Source organism: Filicampus tigris, chromosome 4 (assembly GCF_054856515.1).
Source record: "Filicampus tigris isolate MCC_2025a chromosome 4, RoL_Ftig_1.0, whole genome shotgun sequence".
Classification (NCBI taxonomy): domain Eukaryota; kingdom Metazoa; phylum Chordata; class Actinopteri; order Syngnathiformes; family Syngnathidae; genus Filicampus; species Filicampus tigris.
The window spans coordinates 25,666,288-25,690,883 of NC_141220.1; the positions used below are offsets into that span (position 1 = coordinate 25,666,288).

Below are 24,596 nucleotides of genomic sequence, written 5' to 3' on the forward strand. Positions count from 1 at the left end.
AGGACGGAATGGAATGTCAACAAGTCAGTCACTTACGTTATTGTACCATTACTTGTGTGTGGATTCTGGAACAAACTATTTGGAATGCCAACGGACATGTTGTGTGGTTGAGAGGGGTCAGAGAAGACAACAGGATTAACGGGAGAACGGGGACAAAAGTACCTCCCAAACTATGCTCCTATGTGGGGGGGGGGGGGGCACAGTGTTGGATCTGTAAAAATAATCTCAGCGCATAGTCGACAAAAAAACAACAATATCACTAACACCTTCTAGCCGGGATGGGAATTGATAGGAATTTAGAGATGCCAATTTCAAATTCGATACTGCTCGTCGAGCCAATCGATTTTTATTGGGTGAGGGAATGAAACAAATGGGTTTGAACTCTTTACGACCTTCAACATCAGACAGAAGATCCAACACATCCAAGGAAACGCTTATAAGCCGTAATGCATTCTTGCGGCGGGGGTGGGTGAGTGGACAAAGGGAGTTACTTCTCAAAATATGTCAAGAGACTAAAAAGGTCAATGCTGTTTTTGTGTACCTTACAGGATATCGGAGTGCCTGGGAAAATTACCTAGTTCCTACCTTATCAGTCCAGAGAGGAAAATAATGTTTGGGCCTTTTGCAAATGATAAAAGAACTTTCACTGAGACTGAGAACAACTTCTAACTTTCATCATTTCTGCTAGGATATCAGATCTCTTTTAATCCACCTAGCAAAGACTTTTTTTCTACGGATAGGTTTCCCCATATATTACACTTTTGGCTACTAACATTTGGGAACAGTGCTCCCTTTGCCTTCAACTTCATCCAAACCTAATTTAGATATAAAGCAAATCCTTGTTTTGTAAAACAGAACATTTGATCTGGTTTTGCAAAATGCTTTCCGCTAGGGATGTAACGATTGATCGAAAATCGATTTAAAATCGATTCGTCTCAATTGAAACGTTTTGTTCATTCCAGATTTTGAATGTGTAGATCAAATTATGCGCTTGCGCCCAACATCATTGCGCATCGCGTTTGTGGATGGCTGCAGAATCACACTAGTGCACAGGGACAAGCATGGTAGCAGTTTTTTTAAAAATCGAATAGAATCGAAAATCGGGAACTTGAAATCGAATCAAATCGGGGCTTGAGTGAATCGTTACATCCCTACTTTCCCTGTGAGTGTACAAACCCACTTTTTAGATACTACCACCTTCAGAGAGAGAGAGAGTCAGGATGCTCACGAGACACACCTGAGAGAGGTGTCTCTGGATTGTTTCTCGTGACGACGGATTTTCAGCATTTGGCCTCACCAGCGGCCAAACCCCGACGACAGCGCTAGTTATTTTTATCCCTACCTGCTGCCCTCACACCCTCACAACACATTGGCTGGATCACACTTGAGAACGAGACGCGAAAGCAGCTGAGGCACAGCCAATTAAAGTGTCAGGTTTTTTTTTTTTTTTTTTTTTATAAGAGGAATCTGTAAGCAGAATTGTCAGGCAAGCTAACAAAGGATTCTTAGGAATCAAATTACTGGGAACTAGTTCTAAAAAGAGCTGTTTTTCAGTTCCCATTCCTACCTGCTCATATGCAGTTTGAGACCAACAGAGAGGAGAAAGAAAGAACAAACAGCAAAAGCAAAGAACAACAACAATAGCTACTAATACTGTATGCACTTTTGAAGGGGACAAAATGAGAGTTAAAAAAAAAAAAAAAAAAAGAGTAACATAAACAAAGAAAAAGATAAAAGTAAGTACTTTGAGAGAGGACTGACAGACAAACGCCAGACAACAATTGTAAAAACAGCAACTGTTAGTATGAATTTTGAGGTTGAAAAGGCACACAGATGCTAGGCAACAAAAAGCCACAACAAAAGGTCTAACACCCGCTAGGATGTTGTTTGATACGTGGAGGCTCTTGCAAAATGGACTATTAAAACTTGGCGGGTGATTTAACTGCGGTTAGCGACAAAAGTTCAAAAATAGGAAGAGGAACACTCTCTACTTCATGTTATGTGATTGCCATATGGACGGATGTAACCGCCTGTCCTCAAGTGACCTTTACCATCCAACCATAATGTAAATTGATTGCCTGTTATGTTTTAATTGATAATACGTTACCAAAAAAATACAAGATCAAACCGGAAAAATGTCATTTTTGGCAATACGCCACCCTGAACAAGTCACGCTAGCAATGTAGCGGCCTTTAGGGACGTTTCTTCGGGCAGAGACGACGGGGGGGGGGGGGGGGGGGTGAAGTGAGGCTACAAACAAATCTTGCTAGTAGTTTGAAGACCGGAAAATGAACCTTCAATTTGGCATTCATTTTTTTGCGGGGAAATGCGGGAATGTCACAAATAGTTTAGTGCGCATACTGAATGAGCTGAACAGTTTCAACGGTCTGAATCTGTTAGAAAAAATGTGAATATAGGAGGTAGATATGTAAAATCTCTCTCAATCAGGGGCGGAGCCGGAACGTGGCTAATGGGTGGGCCTGGAAAAAAATCAGGGTGGGCCTGAATACTTCTCTTCACTGAGCACAATCCTCCTGTCCCGACACATTGTATATTCAAATAAAATGACAAAGTGAATCATATGAAGGTCAGATGTTCCTTAGACAACCACAATTATACCATTCTTAATATTCAATGAAATAAAGAATACAACGAAACAAAAATAATTTCCTAACATTTTTTTTACTAAAAATGTTAAAGTACATATTTTTTCATGAATCTCACTGGGCGGGCAGTCTGTCAATCTGGGTGGGCCCGTGCACACCCATGGCTCCGCCCCTGCTCTGAATTGTGAAAATGTGTCAATCTGAATAACAAAAATTCTTTAGTAAATGCTTCCACCACCTTTGCATCCCTGTGGTTCTGCTTGTGGAATCGGGTCCAAAAAAGGTGTGCCGATTCCCAAAATGCATACAAAAGGCAAACACAAGAGGTAGAAAGAGGAAAAGAAGCCGGGCGGGAAATGCAGTCCCTCCATCTTCGACGCGTTAGTTATAATAAGCCAGTTTGCGGGGTTTTGTGGACGGATCGATACGGAGCAGGAATAAACCTGAGCCGCGGCTTTTGGATTCACAGTGGCGACCGTTCATCACCCCGACTGTGTGAAGAACAAACAGATGGAACAAAGACTGAAAGAGGAGAGATACCTCCTGGCTCTTTTTGCAGGAGAGGTTGGAAGGGTAGAAGGAGACGATCTTGACACATTGCTGCCTCGGGCTCCACAGCCAGCCATTCTTCTCCTCTGCCCGCCGGCACTCAGACCTCCTGGTGCACCTGCAGACGCAGCGTGAAGATATCCCCCCCCCCCACCCCCCACCACAAAGATTTAGACCCCAACTCGTCAGTTCCACATCTCAAAACCACAACACACACAAAAGCCTAAACGCCCCATTTGGAAGGCTTCAGAAATGCTGATTGATTTTCCACAATGTGCGGTTAGAAATAACAACGAATATGGAGTCCAAACACGGTCAGTACAGACACGATGTTTTAATACACATCTCTCTATCTCTCTATCTATCCATCTATCCATCTTGCTAGCTATCTAGCTAGCCAGCTATCTAGCTATCTAGCTAGCCAGCTATCTAGCTAGCCAGCTATCTAGCTGTCTATCTATCTAGCTAGCCATCTATCTAGCTAGCCATCTAAATAGCTATCTATCTATCTATCTTGCTAGCTATTCATCCATCCATCCATCCATCCATCCGTGAGTGAGGAGGTATTCCGCCACATTAGCACCAAATGCTAGCAGCAGACTGGTTGGTTGAACAACCTTTAGTGACTTTTGAAATGACAAACTTGTTCTCGTAAAAATTACAGCTCAATCCTATTAACATTTCAACTTCAATCTGGCAGAATTTAGACACATTTCCCATACCCCCTTTAAAATTACAGCTTTATTCTTCTAATATTTCGAGTAGATTCTCAAAATCAAAATTTTAAATCCCTCGCGGTATTATAACTTTATTTTCATAAATCTCAATTTTCTTCAGTAATTTATTTTTTATATATTTTTGAGAATTATGACTTTATCCTCCTAATACTCTATTATTGTGAAAGTACGACTTTTCTGGTAATATTTGCGACGTATTCGGATATATCACAAGTTGATTCTCTGACTATTTTAACTTTGATCTCGCCAAAATTATTATTACTGAATTATGGAATCATTTTCCCTCCTAAAAATGAGCCGCCGTAAAAATGGCAACTTTATTCCCCTGATACTGCAACGTTTCTTTTCATCATTCATTTACAGTATTTATCTGTAGTATCTAACTAAGGTGTCGAGTCTGTACTAACTAACTAACAGGGGTTTTAAAATAGCTCTACTCATAAAACAGAGAGTAGCAATATAATAGCCTAACAAAATGACGCTTCAGGTTGATGTGACAGCTATTGATCCCCCCCCCCCTAATCAATCCAGGCAAATATGTGGCAAACATCAGCATTGCACGCATGAATAGAAGCCGGCGAGAGTGCATTTCGCCTCACGCGGCTGACAAACGGCTTTAATTTCTGCTGGCTGCACAGAGCAAGAGACGGGATATTAACAATGTGGGTTAGTAAAAACGTCCGCCGTAAAACACTGCGGAAAACACTCCCAAGTGTTGCCGAGCTGGAACTTTGCCTCTGTGCGTGTGCGCGCGTGTTTGTTTCTCACCTGCCCTCCAGCACGCACCAGCCACAGTAAGGGTCCCTCATATTGACGCAGGAGTGGCAGTCCTTCTTCTGCAGGCACGTCTCCACGGGCACCTTGGTGATCTGTGGCATGAGCACACGTCACACGATCAGTCACCGGTCACCCGGGGGAAGGCGACTGGCACGGCAGGCGAGGATTCCGAGGCACGGGATGCCACAGAGAAGCTCTTCTTGAATAATGGAGCGCTTACTTTTGTCCCGCCCTCGGGGGATTCAAATTCCATTTTGTTCTATTTACAATCCAGTGCTAGCGCCGCTGCTGTCCACATCAATGGAAATCACGAGCTAATGTGACGTAAGATAACTTGGGTGGATATAAAGTACAGTACATTGACTTAGGAGCCACTGAAATGAATGACAATTCTATGAATCCCTTCCAGCACCCAAAGAACATGCATCTTTAATGAGGGAAAAACAGCAATCCATAGTATTGTACTATTAATTGAAATGAATTAATCAGTTTGTGCAATGTGAGTTCATGCTTCAATTCAATTGGCCTCCTTCTGGTGTGCGCACATTAGCGGCAACGGGGGCAATATAATGAAAACTGCGATATAACCTAGATTTCATAATAAGAAAAACAATAACAATTGCGATAATGACACTACTTCATTTATAATGCTTTCACAAAGAACTCATCTGCAGTACTATCGGTCTCTTTTTTCCAGAGGATAAAGAATATATGCCTGTGAGTATTGTAAAATTGATTGTGTACCTGTGTTGCCACAAAATTTGTCTTCAAATATCCGTTGCCTAAAGGTTTACAACCATCATTACATCGATGCTAGTTTTGTTAGCTCCTCTATGGCAGTGTGTGCTAGTATTAAGGTAACAAACTTTCACACATAGCGAGCACTTGCATTTCAATTTTTTTGATCGCAATTCAAGACCCATTAAATTAAGTCGAGTCAGTTCTTTTTTTTTTTATCCATGCTATAATGACCATAATACAAACAAACAAATTAACTGATAAATATTTAAAAAAAAACAATTACATTTGAAATGTATGTAGTTGAATGAAAATGTGTCCCACAAAACTTTGTTGGATGACGGATGAATAAAACCTTCATGAGATAAGTATAGAAAATATATTAAAATAATATTAATTACACTTAATCATACACTGGCTATTATTATTATTAAAAAATATATAATTTTTACTCCTCCAGAAAAAAAGCAAAATATTTTTAATAATTAAATATTAAAAATGAGTTAATTTCTTTAACTATTTTTTTTAAGTTAGTAACTGTTTAAAATATGTTTTGCTTTTATCGAATGATATTTAAATATTTCAAATATTTATAATTAATTGAACAAATGGAGAGTAATGGAGAGCGACACGTTTGAAACATGATTCATTCTAATTAATTAAAAATATTATACCTGCTTTTACTTACAAGTACAACAACAATGTAAAAAATATTATACCTGCTTTTACTTACAAGTACAACAACAATGTAATGCATTTTTAAAAAAAAAAGGTGTATATAGTATGTCCCAATACTGTGTGTGTCTGGTAGAAATCACACAAATGTCCTGTCTCAGGGACCACTTAAAACACAAAATATGATTCGTCCGCCATATAACAGCAGCGGCAGATGTATTTTTCATGCACACTTTGGCTTAATGGCGCAGCAAAAGCTAAGAAGTCATTTTCCCCCCCCCCCTTTTTTTTATATAACCGAGCCGAGGTAAGGCGTCAGCGGCGTTAAAACCCCAGCGCTGCCATGAATATGACGGGGATTTAGAAACAATTTATGAACAGTCGATTATCAGACAGGCACAGCAAACAGCTCTTTCCTCCCTGCCCCGCACACAATTCCCACACGGTCCCTCAGGGATGGTTTGAAAATTAATTTCTGGCTGTCTTTTTAAAAAAAATTTTTACACCGCAGGTAATGCACAGGTTGGCTTCGAGTGCCACTCAATAAATGTCAGTGGAGGTACATTAAATATTCCGTATGTTTTTTCCTTTTTTTATGCAGCATCAATGATGTTGTCTGCCCATTTCATCAGGGGAAAGACAGAACAACAGCACGTCTACCTCCTTGAAGAGACATTCCATGTCTTAACGCTGAGGCTGCTAACACTTTTGTTTTGAAACGATTGTCTCAACCTAACCCCAATTGTCTTCAGCCGTGGTCTGGCATAACATTTCATAAATAGCCTCGCTTGTTCCGCACGACTCCGGGCTGCACATCTTTATCAAGTAGCAAAAATGAACAAACGTCATCTCGCCTTCTCCAGACCTCCAAATTACCCCACCGGCATCTCCATCTAGTCTGGAATTTACGCACTAACAATCAGTAAATAAGAATGTGGTAGTGAGCCAGACTCGATGATATGAATGAATGAATGAATGAGTATTATTTTTGTTACTGTGTCATGCATACGATAGTACGCCCAGCCCGCATGTGCTCCTAAGACGCCAAACCGTCAAATGATTCGGCACCAAGACCAAAGTACAACAAAAGCTCATTTTCAAATTGAATATCAAACCTCACCTAAGCATATTTGATCTTTCACATTTGATTTCTAGATAATTGAGATACTGTCAAATATACCATTCAGGGTTAAACCTATATCTATATATGACCTATATCTTTTGTCTGCTGTGACACTGAAAATTTCCCCATTGTAGGATCGAAAAAAAAAAAAGGCCTTCTTATTCTTCTTAAAAACTTCCTTGATCTGCATATATGCTTTCAGGGTTAACAAAACAATTTTAAACCAGCAAGGCTCAAAATAAGTTTCGAGTCACAGTTTGTGGGTCAAAATTAGCATTTTGCGCCTCATTAAAAGACGCTGAATAGGACAACTGAGAGTCACAGATTTTGAAGTTCTTCAGAACCCTCGTCACTGTCCCAAAAAGCTTCGCCGGATGGGACGCAAGCATATTATTGTTGCCGAAACGCGCTTACGTAGCTGGTCGAGACAAGCTCGGTGCTACGCCTCACCTAGCTAGTTATCAGCAAACTTTGGCTGGCTACTAGTATGGCTTAACACTTTGTAAATTTGCTCCTAAGTGAGTAATTGTCACCTACATGGTGGTAAATAAGGTACATATCTGACAAGTATTGTTCTCACAAAGGGATGATGAGTAGTAATTAACAGAAGAGAGAGAAGCCATGCTAATTGCTATGCTAACCCGAGATAAACATGTAATTGTGAAACAGCGCAATTAAGTGCTTGGGTGATTGAGTAAATGTTTCAAAGAAGTCAGTTTGGAACTGTGTGAACTTTGAACAGCCAAATAGAAGGCAATTTAATAAGTGCCTGGAGAGAAAATTAGACAAAATAATGCTACACACATAGCTATGGCCGGGAAATGAATTCTCTTTTGTTATGGCCGTCGTATCTCACATTTCCATTATTGCTCAGAGTTGAAGGTCCGAGGAACCCATGCGTAGCCCTCAGATTTGTATCCTGTTGAACCTCTGTTTTGTGCAGCTCTAAAATTTGCATAGCAAAACCTTACTTCGTAACCGCTTCGTTTAAGCTTTCAAGCCGAGTCAAAGAGACGTAGTTGAGGCACCTTTTTGTCCGTGGTGATGTAGAGGTGACTGTGGTCCATGTCGAAGAAAAGGTTCTTGTTCACCTTCTCCCCCAGGGTGTCGCCAGGGGCCTTGCCGTACACGTACGACGTGGATGTCAGGTGAACCTGTAGAAAGAAAAAAATGAACAAGATGTCTAGATGCCTGGAAAAAAAGTCAGGCACAATATAGTGTGACAAGTCCACCTTGAAAACTTCTCCCTGGTTGTTGCCCAAAAAGGCGACGGTGTGATCGTTCTCCACGGCGATGGCGACTGCGGTGAGAAGTCCCGGCTTGGTCAGCACCACGTTGGATTTCAAGGCGAATCGGGGCTTGCTGGCCAGAGGCGTTGGCAGGAAATCACCGCCGCATTTATACTGTTCTAACGTGTCCTTCTGTATGAGAGAGGAATGCAAACCCAGCTTCAACTTTCGAACAGTGCGAAGGCACAAAAGAAATTTTTTTTTTGGACACCCTGAGGAGAAATTCATGTCACCGGTGCATTTAAAGAATAATGAATAATAATCAGCAAAATAATACAAATATATACAGTACATAAAGCATAAATAAATCGTTTTCATGCTATTTAATAAAAACTAAAACATATTCCAATAGCACAAAAAAAGAACATTTGGAATATTAATAAGTTTGGTTTTTTTTTCAATGAATTGAGCATATTCACCCTTTTATTTAGTAAAAAAAAAAGAAAAAAAAATACAACCAAATTAAGAAGATAATTATTACAATAAGACATTTAAATATCATTGCTGTCCTGTGAAAAACAGGTATGTCCAATTTAGGAATTTTTAAAAATGTTCACATTAATGCGACGTCTGTAATGTAGAAACACCATTCACGTAAACGTAAGAAAAATATATACTGTATGTGTTTTTCACAGGACAGCATATTTTTATTTAATATTTTGTATCTATTTTATTTAAATGGTTTTCAAAATACTTAAAATGTGTGCAAAATCTCTTTCTAAAAATGTTTTGAAATCTTCTAATATTGAATATATTTCGACATGAATTAAAACATTTATATCAAGCATTACTTATACATCTACACAATATCTGAAATGTGTAAAAAATATTTTCAATATGTTAAATATGAAATATGATAATACCTATTTGTAAATTGTTATTCAAGTTTTAAATAATAGACATAGTTCTAATTCATTTGAATTACCGTAAAACATTTGTAACGTGCTTTATACACGCACAATTTTTTTTAAATCGGTGTTTTTTTTCAAGACTTAAAATCTGCAGCATTTTTCATTTAATTGTTTCATTTTTAAAATATCCTGATACATAACATAGCACTTTTTTCATTCATTTAAATATTATCATCTGCAGAGCTAAGAAGAACCTGACCGAATCGGCCAAAGATGATTCCAACTGAAAAACAACCCCCCCAATAAAAGAGGGTCCCTCACCGCAATTTTAGAGGTGCAAAATTCGGCCGTCTTTGACGAGTACGGGATGTCGACGGCGGGGAACCCCGAAATCTTCCCCGAGTCGCTGTAGCAGGCGGTGATGATGTCCACCAGACGCTCGTTGATGGCGTTGAGCGTGTACAAGCAGAGAGCCGAGTCGCTGTGCTCGTCTTCCGAGCTGGCCACCATGAAGAGAACTTTATTCCAGGGCTGGACCTTCCCGTACGTCCCCCATTCCGTCATGACCCGACTCAGCTCCTTCCCCGGCGAGGCCACGTAGGCCGCCTGCACTTTGCTGTACCGGTTGTCCTGACCGCACTTGAGCTGCAGCTCCGTGTGGGAATACAAATGGTGGTCGTTCTCACACAGCCGCGACACAAAGGTCACGTTTTTGTTATCGGTGCCGTCCAGCGTCCTGGAGAAGACGAAGTAAACGAAGCCGTCGGCGGCGAAGGCGTGCCTGAAGTCGTGCAGGTACCTGGGCCCGAAGGGCATGGTCTGTATGGTGGAGGCCTCGATGATGCTCTCGAACACCACCCATTCGCGGAAATCCTGCAGAATGCGCGTGGTGATGATCTTGGTGCTGTCCAGGCTCCCGTAGCCTTTGCCCACCAGGAACACATCGAACTTGCGCTGCTCCTTGACGAAGGTGGACATGACGCCCACCACGTTGACGCTGTCCTCGATGCTGGCCACGTAAGTCCTCTCGCCCTTGTTGTCGCTGTAGTAGAGCTCCTGCTCCACGTTGGACAGGTTGAGCAGCGAGCAGATTCCCCGGTAGCGGCTGCCGCACACGATGAGCGAACCGTTGGACGGGTTCACGAGCAGCAGCTTGTTGATGTTGGCCATGAGCTTGGTGTCCTGGCAGGCCGAGGCGGGCGGCGTGCACGTCCTGGCGTCCTTCCGGGGGCCCGTCTCCGCCCGGGCCTCGGACAGCAGCGACGGCCCCAGCTGGTAGACGGCGTTGACGGCCCCCGCGTACACGCGGCCCGTGCGTGGATCCTGCACCACGTTGTTGATGGGCGTGTCCGAGGTGAACTCGGGGAAACCCTCCTGGGAGAAGGACGGCGACTGGCAGGCGAGGAAGAGGAGGAGGGAGACCCAGCTTGCCATCTCTGTGGAGAACACAATTATGAAAGGTGTAAATAAGACATTTAAAAATACAAATGAAACACTGACAGGCATACCTGGATTGGGGAGGAGCCACCTGGCGCAAGCTTAAGTACCCTATTTTTTTTAATTGTTTGTCTTTCGGTTGTAAGTTATTTTATAAATTTATAGAGGAAATGCTTACGACTAACTTTTTTATTTTGTGGAGGGGGGTAAAAAAAAATACATTTTTATATATATCTATATATATATATATATATATATATATATATATATATATATATATATATATATATATATCTCTATGTATATAGATATATATACATTGCAAATAAAAAAAGTTGTGAGGGTGGCGTTTTACCTGCCGGACCAACGCAAGTGACAACTATTCAGTTGACCCCGTTACACTATAAATAATCCCAACTGTGACCTGTTTTCTGGAGAACTATTTTGTTTAGGGGCAAAAAAAAGTAGTTCATGTAACAGCTGTTCACTGTGACATGCATGGATTACTTCAGTTGAATGCCATTTGTCATCGCTATGAGCAGTAAAAGAAAAAAAAAAAAAAGAAAAATACATGTTGCCAGACACAAAAATGAAGACAGAACTTGCCATCAAATAAAAGCAGTAATTTGTGTGTTGATGCAAACCAGAAGGGGTGTACAATTTGCTTCCAAAATGGGTGAACTGGCTGTTTATGTAGATTTAGGTTAGCGGGATAAAAGATTGCCTTGAGCTAATAAGGCTACGAGGAGCCAAAAGTCTCCACCACCTGCTCCCACTCGCATGACAGTTAGTTACTTTAAAACACTTTTGACAGTCGGGAAAAAAAACTGGAGCTCCATTGGGCGCCAGGAACTGCGATTTACTACCTCCACCAAGGCACGATATGTCGTTTCATTTGTTTGTTGGTCTGTTTTTTTTTTTTCCCCCCTCTTCTAGCAGTCACAAATCACCACCAAAACATTTCAAATTCACCACGTAGCTTGTTTGGCTTGAGATTGTTTCTGCTGAACGCGGCTGAACTGGAACATATCAACTTGCGGCAATGGAGAAAGTGCTTTGTTGGGAAACAACACTTAGCGGTGCCACAAAATGTACCATTTGACGGAACCACAAACAGCATGGTGCGATTGTCAAGGAAGAAGCCGATTGCCCTGGCCAATATAGCTGTACAAGGAAATTAAAATATTAAAACCTTGGTTTGAAAAAAGAATGAAGATGCTTGATTTGAAAAATGTGTGAGTGCGTTTTTTTTTTTTTTTTTAAACCATTTGCACTGATCTGCAATCTTTCCACCTTGTGTCTTTTGTGAGTTTTGTGATACAAAACTCAAGAGTGATCCTACAGTGGGTCTTGTAGCGAGGCGGCTCGTTGGCTAGCTGTCAAAATACAATAAAGGCCATTTAAAAAGCCTTGGATCTGTTCCAAATTCAACTACATTAAAAATGATACCGCCACACGCACTTTGAGTCCTATTGAAAAAAATAAATAAATAAATAAAATAAAATGAAATGAAAAGATGAGCCTTGTAAAACCCAGACGTCGTCGTTGCCGTGCGACAGCTGACATCCAGGTGTGTGTGACGGCCGTGCTTGGCGCTGTTTGCTCAGGCGGAGGTGAATATGGAAGCGGTTGCCACTCCGCACACACTCGCCGGGCGTCGCATTTAAATCCGACCACAAGCATATTTGCCCTCTCTTACAGCTCAGTTGGAGCGCTAACATCCCCACAAGGGTCCCCCGCCCCTGCATAAATGTGTTATGCTGTTTTATAACATTTCATCAACATCCAAATTGAGCAATAAAATCCCAGTCTGTACCTATCCAGGGTTGTGAGCAATTGTTTGGTTTTTATGCTTTAATTAAAGAAAAAAATGTCGAGTCGGCAGGATGAGAGATGCCGTCGCTAAGCGAAAAAGCTGAAGAAGTACATTAAGGGGACGTTTATGTGACAGACTAATAAAAGCAAACAGCACTTTTTAGACAGTCGATGATTTGCATTTATTTCAGTTTATTTCGAGTGCGCAAGCTGGCCGGCGACCACGAAGAGCGATCGCGCTAATCATATTGTTAGCCTATCAGTATATATGCCTAAATCTGCGGTTCGCAAACTTTTACACCAAACACCGCTGAAACTGCACTTTTGACAATCGCTGGCCTAAGATGTTTTTAATTGAATGTTACTAAATCAGTAAAAAAATAAATAAAAAATATTTGCGTTTTTTTCTCGTTATCCAAAAACATTTAAACGACTTGTGTTATTAGGCTAACGATATGACATTTACAATGCACACGCGCATGATCGAGCGCACCATGGAATATTTTATTTTGTGGATTATTTCTAGTTGTTCTGTATTTTTCTATGGTGCAAGGAGGTAGAAATCACGAATAACTCCCAGTAATCATATGACATGATGTATGTTGAACATTCACACCGCCTTGAAATATAGGGAAAAAGAGAACACTTAAATAAATAGTCAAGTGAAATGTCGTATATAAAATGATCCGAAATCGAACCTACCTCGATGTTTGAAAACAGCAAAAGATTTTTAAAAATGTGCTAAACTGGATTAAATACAAAAATCAAGCCACTGTAACATTACAGACAGTTTAAGCGCAGCCTTCCCACAAAGCGACAAAAATGTGCTTGACCTGATTAAAAATTAAATTAAAAAAAATAATAATCAAGCCAACTGTAAAATTACACACAGTTTAAATATTTAATTCAGTGATTCTTTCCCTTACAAGTGAGGTTTGAGAATCACTTCGGTGGATGCTCACTGAGCTAAATTCACAGTTTGATTTCAACTCCATTGTTCCCCGACTACAGTACTGTTGAAACTCCAAAATACTTTCTCTCTCAGCATTCATACAACAAACTTACTTCAAGTACAGTATGTTTGCACCTTTGTTTGTGGAAGACCCACAAAAAAAAAAAAAAATTCAACTTTTAAGGAACAACATTTCAAGGACAGCGCGTCTGGCGGCAAAGAATGACAACTGCAAATATGTGACGGCTATTATAGCAGACACAATGAGCCAGTCTGCTTTTTGTTAGCGACACGGGAACAAGGAGTTCATAAGCAAGCGAAACAAACAAAAAAAAAAGGAAACAACAGGGCGATGGAGGGAAAGGTCTTGGAAACGACGGCGGTAATAAACTCCAAGTCTCGAGATAAGAAAGGTTTGCTGCTGTGGGCTATTCAAAGCGAAGGCTGGATTTTAGCATAGAGCTCACTCTTGGCAACGACTCTCAAGACCTCAGACGCGGAAGCGACAATACAGAAGGTCCTTCCCAGAAAGCGCTGAAAAAAATAATAATTCGGCGCGGAGACAAACTAACATTCATACACAAGCTCCTTGTTTGGTGTAGTCAAACTTGGTTCAAGCTGTGTGGCGAGCCGAATGACATCCCATTTATTGTTGTGTGTTTCTGGTGTGTGTTTGGAACACACAGTTAAACCAGGAAAGTAAGGAGTGTTGTTGCAGCCATCATTTCTAAATTACTGTTGTAAACGCAAGGAAAAACATTATTACACAGAGCAAACGTGCGGCATTTACTGTAATGTTCGACGTTTCCACTACAGGGATACAAACTTAAAGACCCGGTAAACTGAACTAATAGATATATTTCTAAATACAATATACAGGTTGAAAGATAGTTTCTGAAAACGTCACAAGGACAGAAGTATGTGGTACTGAATTGTGATGTAGCACTAAACTGTTTTCCTGACTTTTTGGGCATGTCTAAAATGGCGCCCAGGGACGCACTTGGGCGTCCGTCCGGCTAGAGTCACCAATGTATAAAACCATGAGCACCTCCGTTTGCTCCGTTTCAGTGGTTATATGCCACAGTTGTGAGTTACTTCCTTTTTATTACTTGGCCCATTTTTACCACACTAGCTGTTAGCTAGCTAGCTAGCCATGTCTACGCCCCGAAAATGCATCTTCCCTGAATCCCACAATTTACAGAACAGTTTGGTGTCGGTATTTAAATTCCCAAGCGAGGAGGTGACGCCAACCGAGAGGTGCCCTGGAAGTCTGTTAGCTTGCGAGCTACCTGGTGGATAGCACCTCTCGTTGGGACATGAAAAACTCTGTGGCGACCAAAGGTAGCAATGTGTAGCCATAAGAGAGATGCTTTTTTCTGTGGTGAGTCACATTTAGAAAACATTTATTTTCAATTTACAGTGACGTTAGCTTAACTACATGACTGTTTTTTTTTTTTTCTCAGCTATTTTCTGTCACCACCAGTGATGGTAATGAGGAAAGGCGTGATGGACAATAGATGACAATAGAACATGAAATGGTGATGGTGACGCACATGAAAGTGAGCTGTGTTTGGTCTCTGTATTGGTTTTGTTAACCAAATTAGGATGGGAACAATGCCAAATAAAAATACCAATTGAAATGTTGATATTTAGAATTGAAAGTGGGCCGTTTAACGCTAAGATCCTCTTCACCCATAGGTTCATTTTTATTTTCAAAGGAAATTAAAACAAAACTAAGCCTTTTCGGGAATATTTGGCAGTCCACCCCTTAACATTTGTCATAGTTTTTGTCATAATTTTTGGAGTTCAGGTCAGCCAGCGGTGGTCACTCAGGTCCTGCCCTTCAGAAGTAGGCCTAGTCTGGCGCTTGTCTACAAACATTCTGAAAAGGACTAGAGGAAAAATGTCTCAAAAAGAGGTCAACTGACTTCCTGGCACAGATGGATTATGTTCAACTTCGGAGGTTCTACTGTATCGGAAATGAAACTGAGATGTGTTTGCTGAACGTTGCTCGTTATTGTTTCAGCTTGGGTGCACAAAAAAGGGAAAGCCAGCAACATTCAAAATTGGCTGCATTTGTAAATAGGGACAGCAACTGGAGCGTGACCTCCTCCCTGACTGCATCGCCATTGTTGACCATGCAGTTAATAGCGAGAATATGCACATTTCCATCAGATGGATCGCAACAATGACCGCACGGACGCCATAAAAAGTTGGACCGGAATTTGTTTATGTGAGAGCGATTGAGCAGATTTTAATGAAACACAGCGTGACAACGTCGGGGAAGAACAATAGAGTATCAGTCATTAGTTGAGGTTATGGAAAACTCTTCAAAGAACATTTTCCTATTCACGCACTTCGGGAACAAGAAAAGACTGTGAATTTCCTTCCGTTGCTTCATTGTGGGTCAATGCGCAGGCAATTCTTGACATATTTCAAAGGAGCCTGTTCTCTCCTCGGATGTCTCCCTATATGTCCCAGGCACTTTTCATCCTTTTCCCTGTGCCTAATCCTGATCACAGGAATTAAAGAGGCTTCAAAGAGCAGAAAAGAGGCAAATGTCTGGCGGGCGAATGAGCACAGGTGGAATGAAGCCAATTGCTACCCTTATTCCTTTTTTTTTTTCCCCTCTCCCGACGTGGAAATACATGACAAGCGGGCAGCGCATCCAACACGTGGCTACTCGGGGATAAATGAAGGCTGCTAAAATTAGCCAGCCGCGTGCTGCATCAGCCGGCAGCTAATGAAGCCTCCCGCGGTCGGAGATAAATAATAGCGAGACGCGTCAAGCGCTAATGAAGACGGGCCTATTTGAAAATGTGATTCTATGAAAGCAACGATTGTGGAATTAATAACAGACCAAATGAAGACAAATGAGACGTTTTCCTCCGTGCACTTTTGACACAAGTTTGAAACGACAACACGGTCTGCGCTAATGGCGCGTTTTCACTTCACAACACCGGCACGGCTCAGCTCTACTGGTTTTAGTCCGACTACAAAAAAAACGCGACGCACTGAACGTATGAGTGGAAAGAAAGAAACTACGGGGGGAGAAGATAGAGGGTCACGGTAAAGAGAAATTCTTTAAATACAGGCAGACGCTGTTGTAAATTTGAGACTACGAAGTAACATTCAGAGCTAAGCAAGAGCAACCGGGTCATTTAAGCTAGCACGTGTGCTTGTATTTTTGTCACTTACAGCTGTTTAATATGAATCCAGTCAAATTTAACCAAGAGTAGACTGCAGCAAAGATGAGACGGTGGCGGACTTATAGCACAGAATTTGGAGGCAAGGCATCAACAGAGTAAGATAACGTTAGCTTGTTTGTTTATATTTAAAGTGTAAGATGATTGATGTCGCTTAACCTGTGAAATAAATGTAAAAAAAAAAAAAAGAAAAAAAGGGCCGATTCACCACTCAAAGTGAAATGAAAATGTCGCAGGGCTGCATACACAAACATGGAAATTAAGATGTGTCACTCAGACAGACACACACACACACACACGAAACTGACAGCTCTTCCTCCACAAGCATGTGGTCACCCCCTCCCACGAAAAAAGCACCTGTCAGCAGAGGAAAATCAAAGATGATTGAAAAATGGCAGATGTGCACCCGACACGTACACGTTTTTGGGCTTGAGCGGATTGAAGGATGCACATCACACACAGCCAGACACACAGTTTGAAGTGCTGACAAGGTAATCCCACTCTGACCGCCATCACAATACCACACGGCGCTCTTACGACAGAGGCCCTTAAAAGCACCAATTACACCTCTCACAACCGCACGGCACTCGTGGAGCAATCTGGAGCACCACACACACAGGGAAGGCTAAACGTCTTTTTAAAAAACATAATAAAAAGTTAAAGAGGAGAAATAGGGTGAAAAAAAGAATAAACTCTAAAGTTTCTTATTTCAGTCAACAGCAAAGGATTAACAGCATTGTGTGACATTTTGAGTCCGTCTGTTTGACAAAATAGAACACTGTTATGTTAGCTGTTCGGGCTAGCCAGGCGGCTAGCCAACGAACGTTCGCCACTTGTGATCGTGTAATTAACGGCCACCCAAAATCTTGATAATTGTCCATATTAATAGTTTAATGAGGCGTTTAAAGTTTTTGAACCAAGTAGTATTTTAAAAAAAATCTTAGCTCTCCAAGGAGGACTATAGTGACATGAAGTAGCGTAGGTTTTACATATTCCTAAAGAGTGCAATTAGTATTATTGTAAGCCACTGTAACATTATGAACAGTTCACAATGCTGCGCTTTGATATAGGAAAATACAAAATGTGCTTAAATTTGGCTAAAATGTCCTGCACATAAAAGTTAAACACAAATTGTACCTAAATGTTTGAAAGCAGTCATGTGGAGGTCATGTTTGAGCCTCTTGTGCTGACAATGAACTTTTCCATGTCATTGGTGATAGACTTGAATGTCGCAGATGTTTTTCAGTATTTCATTTGATTGTTTTTGTGGAAAATCGTTCTTTTTGCATAATGGCAGTTTTCGCTATTTCTTTTGGAAAACAAAATAAACTAAGCACCAGGGAAAAAGCAAATCCTAAGCCTCCTTCCTCTGATGAGCCAAACCTCACAGTTGTTAAAAAAAAAAACATCTTCTAATTCAGTATTTTTTTCTTTAATACCACAAAATATTATCCTAAAACATTTCAAACACATTCTACAACATTATCTATCTTCAACAAAAATGGCCGACAAACAAAAACATGTTACGCTGGCAACCCAGGCTAAACTTGGCTCCTCCCTGACAAACAATGTCAGGATGTATCAAATCAGCATACTAAGTTTCCTTGTCACCAATTACTACTTTCCACTTGGTTTTGTTGCATCTCAGGCATTTTCACAAAGAGGCATAGCAAAAACTGTAGAACAAACTTTACTCGAAATATAATTGATTCTCATGGAAAACATCATTTGGACAGTCATTGCTCTACTAATAAACACAAACTTTGTGCGCTGAGTTGGCAAGTTTTGAGTCCGATGCATGGAAAGCGAAGGCACCCACACTCTAAGAACATAATAGGATACAACCCCATACTGCAATCATATTCCCATTCAGCACTTTTCTTTATCCGGGAGCTGCTTTTGACACATGGCGGCCTTTGATGCTGATGTGTGTGTGTGTGTATATGTGTGTACAAAGCAGATTAAAAAAAAAAAAAAAAAAGTGAACAGCTATTAAATGAGTTGACCCCAGAGGCCTCACAGCGGGGCGGGGGAAGAGGTGAACAAGGGGTTAAATGCTTTCAAGCACATTTTGTCTTTTGCATGTGTGGACGAGGAGGCCTGAAAAGGCCTGATAGCGTGTGTACAAGGCAACATGACAACGTAGCTGGAAATGAGGGGCCGCCCGTAATTCAGCCCCTCTCGCTCCTCCGCCGAGGCACATTGTTGAAGATGAAACATGAAGTGCGGAGGGACCCTCTCTCTCTCTCTCTCTCTCTCTCTCTCTCTCTCTCTCTCTCTCTCTCTCTCTGTTCTCTTGGAATGCTCACTCGTCCCATCTTCGGCGAGAATGTTCCCGGGGCTTTGCGCGACGGCGCCGCCGTGTGACGTGCGACGACGGCAAAGGCAATTTCCATGTGAACAATTACCTCGCTGTCAAGCTTGGCAGTTTCATTCGTTTCAATTTGACTGACTCGGAGAAGCAGCACTGTTTGGCTGTGGGGGTGTGGGGGGTGCGGGGGCAGCAAAGGTGTAGGTTGATACCAGTGTGGTAGCATTGAGCCATTTTGAAAAATAGTCTGATCACGGGTTTTATTTCTCTCAAGATTGCGATTTAAAATGTGATTCTCTTTTCAGTTATGCTAAACGTTATCAGATTTATACATACCGTATTTTCCGCACCATAAGTCGTGTTTTTTTTTTTCATAGTTTGGCCGGGGGTGCGACTTATACTCCGGGGCGACTTATGTGTGAAATTATTAACACATTACCTGTATATCATTTCACATGTTATTTTAACCCACATAAAGAATAATCGTAAAAGCTATCAAATGCATGAATAATTCAAACGGTTAAAATCGAATATTTTGTTAAATAAGTAATTAAAATAGTATGATAAAAAAGACTGAAATTTGACTATCTATCAATCCATTTATACAAAATAGTGTACTGCTTCTTTAAAAGGCGCCGTGCCTGGCAGTGCATGGTCTTGCATCATCAGCCAGCCACACACACACACGAGAGCGGTGGAGAGAACAAATAAATCTTTAAATATAAATCAGTAAGCCGACACATACGCGCAGCGTACGTGTGTCTTTCCAGGAGGTCACTTCTTCCACAACCCTCCCGGGCCAGTCCCACCAGTTACATGTGTACACTTGCCTCTCCATCCAGTCACAAAGCGTGACTCCATCCCCGGTCGTCATGGTAACAGAACCCGGGGACTCGCCATTGGCCCAGCAGTAAATGGAGGCTGGCGCACTTGCATGAGACAGTGCCACCCACTCAAATGGGCTGATTTGAGCATGACGAGAAATAAACATGTAACATAACCTCCATGCAGCTGGAGCAAAGTATCTCGGGCTAATCTTCCCATGCAGGGCTAACTTGGACGTCGAAACTCTACCAAGCGTGGAGGGATTTTTTTTTTTTTTTTTTTTTTTTTTTTTTTAAATTCTAGAGCGAGTGTTTGTTGTGTGGACACAGCTGGTGCATGGCAGGAAGCCGATTAAACTGTCCGAGAGAGGAGCTCCTTTTTCGGGAGCCAAGTGCAACTCTGCCGCGTCCAGACGGCAGCTGACACACGCGCATACACACGCGCACGCGTACAAACCCCACAACCCGCTAATGGAGTGCACTCAATGCGAGATTTGCATTGGAAGGAACTTAATTATGTTTGGAAATAAACCGTGGAAAAGCGGTTGTTCTTTAAGGGGATATGTTATGTAAAATGGACTTTTTAATGGCTCGTATACAAATAGTTGAGTGCCTGCCCATCCAATGAATGTGAAATTAAACAACCCGGTAAATCTTTTGTCGTCTGAACCTTTTCTGAAAATGTCTCTGTGAGCGAGCCCATTCCACACATCCGCACTACAGTTATGTAACACTGACGCTAAATTACATAATAACGGCTAGCGCACAGTTTCTCTGCCCACGACTTGCCTGCTAGGCTAGGCAAAGATCCGGGGCCACTTTCAAGGAACTGCCGCAGGTAAGCCAGCCAGCCAAAGCCAAAAGGCAAGCAAAGCTGCATTGAGTTTTGTCGGATGCACGGATTAGCTTTAGCGAAGAAAGTTAGCGTTAGAGGGAGACATAAACTTGATTGCCAAGTTTAGAATAGTTTTTGATTATTCATTATAGTTGGTTTTTATTTCGGGTTTTTTTTTCATTTAGTTAGCGTTACTTCATTTTTAGAACAAGTTTGTTAGTTTTTTTGTTTTTATTTTTTCAAAAATGCTTTGTTTTAGTTTAGTTTTGATTTGTTTGAATATTAAGGTTAGGTTTTTTAAAAAAATATTTGTATAGTGCAATATTTAAAAAAAAAAAAAAAAAAAGGTCACTGAGTATTGTGTAATTAGGTCAAGTAAACTGACCAACTTGACCTTTCTTCTGTATGGATGTACAGCAGTAATAGCGAAAACAATTGATTTAAAATGAACCCTGAACACTCATGCGTGATATCAAATGACAAAGATGAAAACGAAGGCCATTTTCGCTGTAATTACAGCTGTAGTTAGTTTCAGAAACGTAACACGTAGTTTCAGTTAATTTTAGGTTGGTTTTTTTTCATGCATTTCTTTTTTTTATTTCATGAACGAAAATGGTTTTTCAATGTCAGATTTAGTTTTTTTTTATTTTTTTTTTTTTAATTTTCACCGCCACATACACACAGCGTAGTGTATGAACTGCTGACTCTACAAGTAAAAATGCTTTTATTATCTCCTAGTGTGCTCACTCCCCCCCCAAACTCTGGGCTCAAAAACTCTTGCTTGTTCAACCCCATAACGCCACCCTTGGTCATCATGCTAACAAAACCCATTCTCACCACAAGGACACTTCATTAGGTACACTCACTCGATGTCATTCAATACAAGCGCCGTGACTTGTGACCCTGAAGGGAACAAGCGCTATAGAAAATGGATACATGCAAGGCCATTTTTAAAAAAAATAAAAACAGGGAAAAGTAGTCGAGGTCCTCGGTGTGCAAGATTTGTGAGCAAAATAAAGGAAAAAAAAAAAAATATTCAATTTTTTTCACGGTGGAAAACGAATATGAAGTGCATCGCGAGTCAAAGCATAAAAGCCCATCCTTCGGACTGCCCTTATTATTATTAAAAATGTGGTTCAGGAGAGCAACCCGTGCGATTGAATGCAAATGGAGGTCGCGCGAGCAGCCGCGTGCCGCGACTGGCAGGTCGGCCTCGCAGAGCTGAGGAGGTCGGAGGATGCAATGTTGTCCTTGGGGCATTCCGGGTACCAACTAAGTTGAAGTGAGGGGAAGAGTTTTATTCATCTAAGATAAAAAAAAAAAAAAATAGTGCTTTGCCGCATCGTGTATATTACACTGAAGTTATATTTCAAAGCCACGATCAAGAGCTTTTCCAGTTGAGAGAGTGAAAAAGGGAAAAGGACACAAGCGTTCACGCCCCGTCTGTGGCACAGCCCACGTTGCCCTGGCAACCGGACCAACGTCGGGGCCGCTAAGGCTAAAAGCACAACACGCCACGTGGCATCACGCATCATTGGCGTGGATGCCGGAGAAGTGAAATCATTAGAGCCAATAAGGTGTGTAATGGATTTCTTCCCGGCGGCCATTCTGACTTCTTAATTGTGGCGCTCGGAGGCTGGCTCAACGCCTCGAGGCGGGCGGGCGGGCGGGCCGTTCGACCAAATGCCGCCACGACCTGCCGGAGGAGGGACTGGAACACCGTGTGAGGGTGTAAGAGCGTGTCAGAGTTCGTGCGTGGTGTGTGTGTATGTATGTGAGAGGGAGAAACAGAGAGAGTAAGCGTGAGTGAGTGTGTGTGTGTGTGTAAGTGTGCTCTCGTGAGATAGAGTACATGTGTGAGAGTGAGTGTCCGTGCGTGTGATGTGAGAGTGTTAAGGTGTGAGTGCGTTTTAGTGCACACACACGCACGTGTTCATGTGAGAGAGAGTGTGTAGGGCTCGGATTCAGAAAAAACAGGTCAGCCGTGATTGGTCGTTGTGAGCACTTTTCAGTCGACAGAAGACAAAATGGCCGCCCGCAGAGATGGCTAAAATCGAGTGGATTAATAACGCTCATTCCACAAACGCAATATTTATCAGAATGCCCTGTTTCAACTTGTGGGCTTGCATAGAACATATTCTTGAAAAAAAATAAATAAATAAAAAAATGTTTGCGTTGATTTCGTCTTTAAGGTTGTGCGCCCTGCCCAGCTCGTTTCGGGACCGGCGAGAGTGGAGACGCCTTGGCAAGGAAGGCCGCAGAGAAGGCGGGGCGACAGCGGCGCGGCGAGAGCGAGCAGCAGGGAGGCAATCACACGTGTTATCGACTGAGCGGCAATAGCTCCATTGTGGCAGCCGCCAGGTGCCCGTCACTTGTCAAAATGTGCCAGCGTGACGGATGACGACTGAGTATTGTGGCAGTGCAAGTGCTGGCTGGAACTCAAGACAGGTTCCAACCTTTTTTTTTTTTTTTGGGTTGTTGTTTGTTTCCTATGTTATCAGGTAACGCTCCAAAAAGATCAGCAAGGTCGTATTTAGGCAGCCAAAAGGGCTCCTTCAAGTGAAAAGAGCTTTTTTTTTTTTTTTTTTTTTTTTTTTGCGTTGGGGAATGCTTTCTTCTGGAGAAATATGCTTTTAAGAACCAAACGGCTTCCTTTTCAAAAGTATATTTCCCCAAAAGTATATTTCCCACTTGGCACATGAGTGGCGCTCGCGTCCACTGAGTATTATTTTTTCCACATACACACAATGTCTTCAATCTTTTTTCAGTTCAAGACAATTTTTTAGGCTCATAATTGACAGTTTTTATTCCCTTTCAAGTTCAAAATCCCCTTTTTTTGGGGGGGTTACTTTTTCTCGTCTGTTATTTTCACTTAAGCAGTTTTCCCATTTTCCCAACATTAAGTTACTTTTTTTTTTTTTTTTTAAGTATACACAGTTTGGGCTGTTTATTTGCACAAAAAAATAGCGTTTGGAGCTTTAAAATGTTAAATCTTGAAAAAAAGTCTCCGAAATGACAGCTGTACTAGCCCCTTTTACACTATGTGTAAAAGCCCGGGATGCATATACAGAATAAACGTCATGGGGGACGATGACCTTTTCTTGTGAGGTCAGGCCAAGAGCCGTAACAGAATTGGCCTCCTGTATGTATGGCCAATCGACAACCAGGGTGTTAACACTTCACCTACTCCTCCCGGACTGTTGCGTTGAAAGCAACTGCCGCTGTCACAAGAGGTGCGAAACCATCGAGTTATATGATTGCGTAAAAGCGCCCATAGTTGCACTAATGCCTCACCTCGGCTGGGTTCTGTGGAATTGGCTAAATGCTGGGTCTTCTGTTCTGCCCGTGTAAAATTCCCAACATTCTTTTGGCTGACTGTAACTGTAAACTTGAACGTTCCCGACTAAATGATCCTAAAGGCGTTGGGTTCTCCCTACAAGCAAGGGCACTCCATCTGTGTGCTTTTTTTCAACCGTCCTCATCTATCAGCGCGGCTGCAGCTGGAGGCGAAAGGAGCTGCTAAGTTGGGCCAGACTAATGGCTAAACAAACACCATTATGGAGCCTCTGCGGCCAAACGGCGGGCTAAAGGTGGCGCGCCGCAGCTGAGGTCCTTTAATGCCAGATCCCCGGTGCGCTACTAGCGGCTGTGGCAGGAAAATGAGCTATCACATCGGGCGTGAAGGTAGAAAAATAAGGGCATACGGTGCACGTGGAGAAAGGCAAACTCAAAAGAAAGCCGTGTGAGAAAAGGAGAACTGTTTTGTCAGGGAAAGGGAACTAATGTCAAAACGTCTGTTGTATTTTAAATATGCAGATCTTCTTTATTGATGCCGTTTACTGAAAGTGGAAGTCAACCCAAACATGTTTTT

General features: G+C 41.8%; 1 protein-coding gene across 3 annotated transcripts in view; it reads right to left on the reverse strand.

The window, feature by feature from the left end:
- plxnb2b (plexin b2b) overlaps positions 1–24,596 on the reverse strand; it is a 183,434-nt gene that overhangs the window by 49,194 nt on the left and 109,644 nt on the right. For all 3 annotated transcript variants that reach the window (XM_086027394.1, XM_086027395.1, XM_086027393.1), the window contains 5 exons: positions 9,667–10,781; positions 8,438–8,626; positions 8,234–8,359; positions 4,661–4,761; positions 3,147–3,273 (listed from right to left, as the gene is read on the reverse strand). In XM_086027394.1, coding sequence (XP_085883520.1) covers positions 3,147–3,273; positions 4,661–4,761; positions 8,234–8,359; positions 8,438–8,626; positions 9,667–10,779 — 1,656 coding nt within the window. In that variant the 5' untranslated portion in view covers positions 10,780–10,781. The remainder of the gene's footprint in view (positions 1–3,146; positions 3,274–4,660; positions 4,762–8,233; positions 8,360–8,437; positions 8,627–9,666; positions 10,782–24,596) is intronic.